Here is a 2,137-nt window from a genome sequence, read left to right as displayed (position 1 = left end):
TGCCACCAAGAAACGTCCTGCTGAGCGTGGAGAATAAGGAGGAGAGAGAAGAAAGCCCCCCCGAAGGTGGCCAAACCCAAAACCAAACAGAATCCAAACGGCTCGTGTTTTAGTGGTTGACTTTAATTCTGCACTGCACTTTTACTACAAGGATATAAAGAATAAATAGCAGATACTCTTCATTTACATAGGATTAAGTCATTCAAACTGTTCTCTCTATTTACAATAACATTGTGCTCTAGGCGCTTTTTTTTTAATCTAAAGTCCATAAGGAAAAAGAAAAAAAAAAAAACCCACACGCTTTCCGAAGAATGGAAAATAGCTTTAAAACGTTTTCTTATCAAAAAGTTTGGTTTTTATTTTTTAATTCTTTTATTAAAAAAAACAACAAAAAACACTTCACCAAAGCGAAGCAAAAAAACAAAAAAAAAAAAAAAAAAAAAAAAAAAAAAAAAAAAAAAAAAAGATACATTAGCAACGATCAGGGTAATAGTCTTAAAAATACAGTAGACACTGATTATTTCACGTATAATACTGACCTTTTAATAGTATATTAAGACGGTGCCATATATACACACAATATACATTCTCCTACACATTACAGTGCATTACAACGTTAACCAGAAAGCAAATGTCTTTTATTTTTGTTGCAGCAAAGGTCCACGTGAGTCCACTAGAGAAGGGGCAGAAAAGGTAAGTGCAAGTCCTAGCAGGAGCACTTGCACTCCGAAATGATGGGGTACTGGATGGGTATCCATGTGCACCTCTGCCCTCCCCGGCGCTGGCACCTCCACCTCAAGATCGTTAAATGCACGGACTTGGCAGGTTTGCAAACCATGCCTTCTGGGACCGAACAAGACCTTTTACTGTAGCAGCTGCCCACTTTGACATACCGGGGCCAAAAGCGGCTGCCGAGATCGTTCCACGTGTATAGGACCGGGCAGAAGGTCTGGGACCAGAGCCACATCTGCAGCTTCCTGCGCAGCTTCTTGCTCAGCCTGTGCTTCTTGCCCGGCTGCAGCCCGTCGTAAAACTCCAGCCCTTTGATTTCGCTGGGCATCGCTCCCGAGGGTCTCTGCCTGAGCAGCAAGTCCAGCTCAGCCAGATCGTCTACTCCTAGCCGGTCCTCGGGCAAGGAAATAGCCATAAAGTTAGGGTCGAAGTGTCCGCCCATGAGGTTCCTGAGCAAGGTCTCGTTAAGGTCCTTCTCCTTGGGGTCAAAGATAGGGTCCGGGTGCTCGATTAGATCCACCAAGGGCAAGTTGTCGCTGGGAGCCGGACGGATGTGCAGATAGTGCTGGCAGGCGCCTTGCTCTAGCCGGAGACCCAGCAGAACCACTACGGCGTATATAGTCACAAGGCACTGGGAATGATCCATCCTTGGGAGATCGGTGGGGGGGGGAGAGGGGGGCTGGGTTCACCAAACAGCAGGGGAAGAAGGTGCAAGCAAATACATCAGAAAACTTGTACGGGGATATCCAAAATAGCTTGTCTTTAAGGGGGATCACCTCCACTCCCCGCACCACCAGCAAAGACAGCCCCCTAATAAGCCAGGAGAACAAGCCCCCTGCAAATACTCTCTCTTGCAAACTTCTCTATAAAATTTCTCCCGGTGGAGCCGCTCCAAAATTCTGCTGCTGCCGCTTCTTTTCACCTTCCCCAGGAAAGGCAGCTGCCTCTTTTTGTTGCAAACTCTGTTTGCAGCTTCTGCTCCTCGTTGTCTGCCCGTCCGTACGGAAGAAGTTGCTGCCGATTCTTCCTCCCCGTTCGTCTCCGCCGTTTGCAAAGCAGCCTCCTCAGCAGCAACAGCAGCCACGCACGTTGGCACCAGTTTGTCTGCTTTGCAAGGACCCAAAGCCTTTAAATTTCCTGCACTTTCAGCTTCATCTCCATGGAAACCACAGACTCTCTTCTAACCCACCCCACCCCCCTTAGAAAAAACACACACACACAACGCAACCCCCACTCCCACAAAAGTCCAGCAGAGCCTCGCTTCCCCCCCCCGCCACCCCAGCAGGCACCCTCTGGTGGGGAAGGCTGCCGGCAGGACGCGCCGCTGCCGCCCCCCGCCTTCCGCAGCCGCTGCTCGCGCGGAGCCCGCGGCGCCTCGGGAGATGCTGCCCTGCGAGGGAGCTGC

General features: G+C 49.6%; 1 protein-coding gene across 1 annotated transcript; it reads right to left on the bottom strand.

Moving 5' to 3' along the window:
• Positions 1-543: 543 nt before the first annotated feature.
• Positions 544-1,882, bottom strand: NOG (noggin). Its single transcript, XM_085304824.1, has one exon. The coding sequence runs from the start codon at positions 1,376-1,378 to the stop codon at positions 707-709; it is 672 nt and encodes a 223-aa protein (XP_085160950.1). The 5' UTR covers positions 1,379-1,882; the 3' UTR covers positions 544-706.
• Between the last annotated feature and the right edge of the window lie 255 nt (positions 1,883-2,137).

The sequence above is a fragment of the Rhea americana genome, unplaced genomic scaffold (assembly GCF_003343005.1).
Source record: "Rhea americana isolate MKP2758 unplaced genomic scaffold, rheAme1 scaffold_21, whole genome shotgun sequence".
NCBI lineage: Eukaryota > Metazoa > Chordata > Aves > Rheiformes > Rheidae > Rhea > Rhea americana.
Note: the sequence above shows the minus strand (reverse complement) of the source record. Positions and strands in the feature narration are given on the sequence as shown.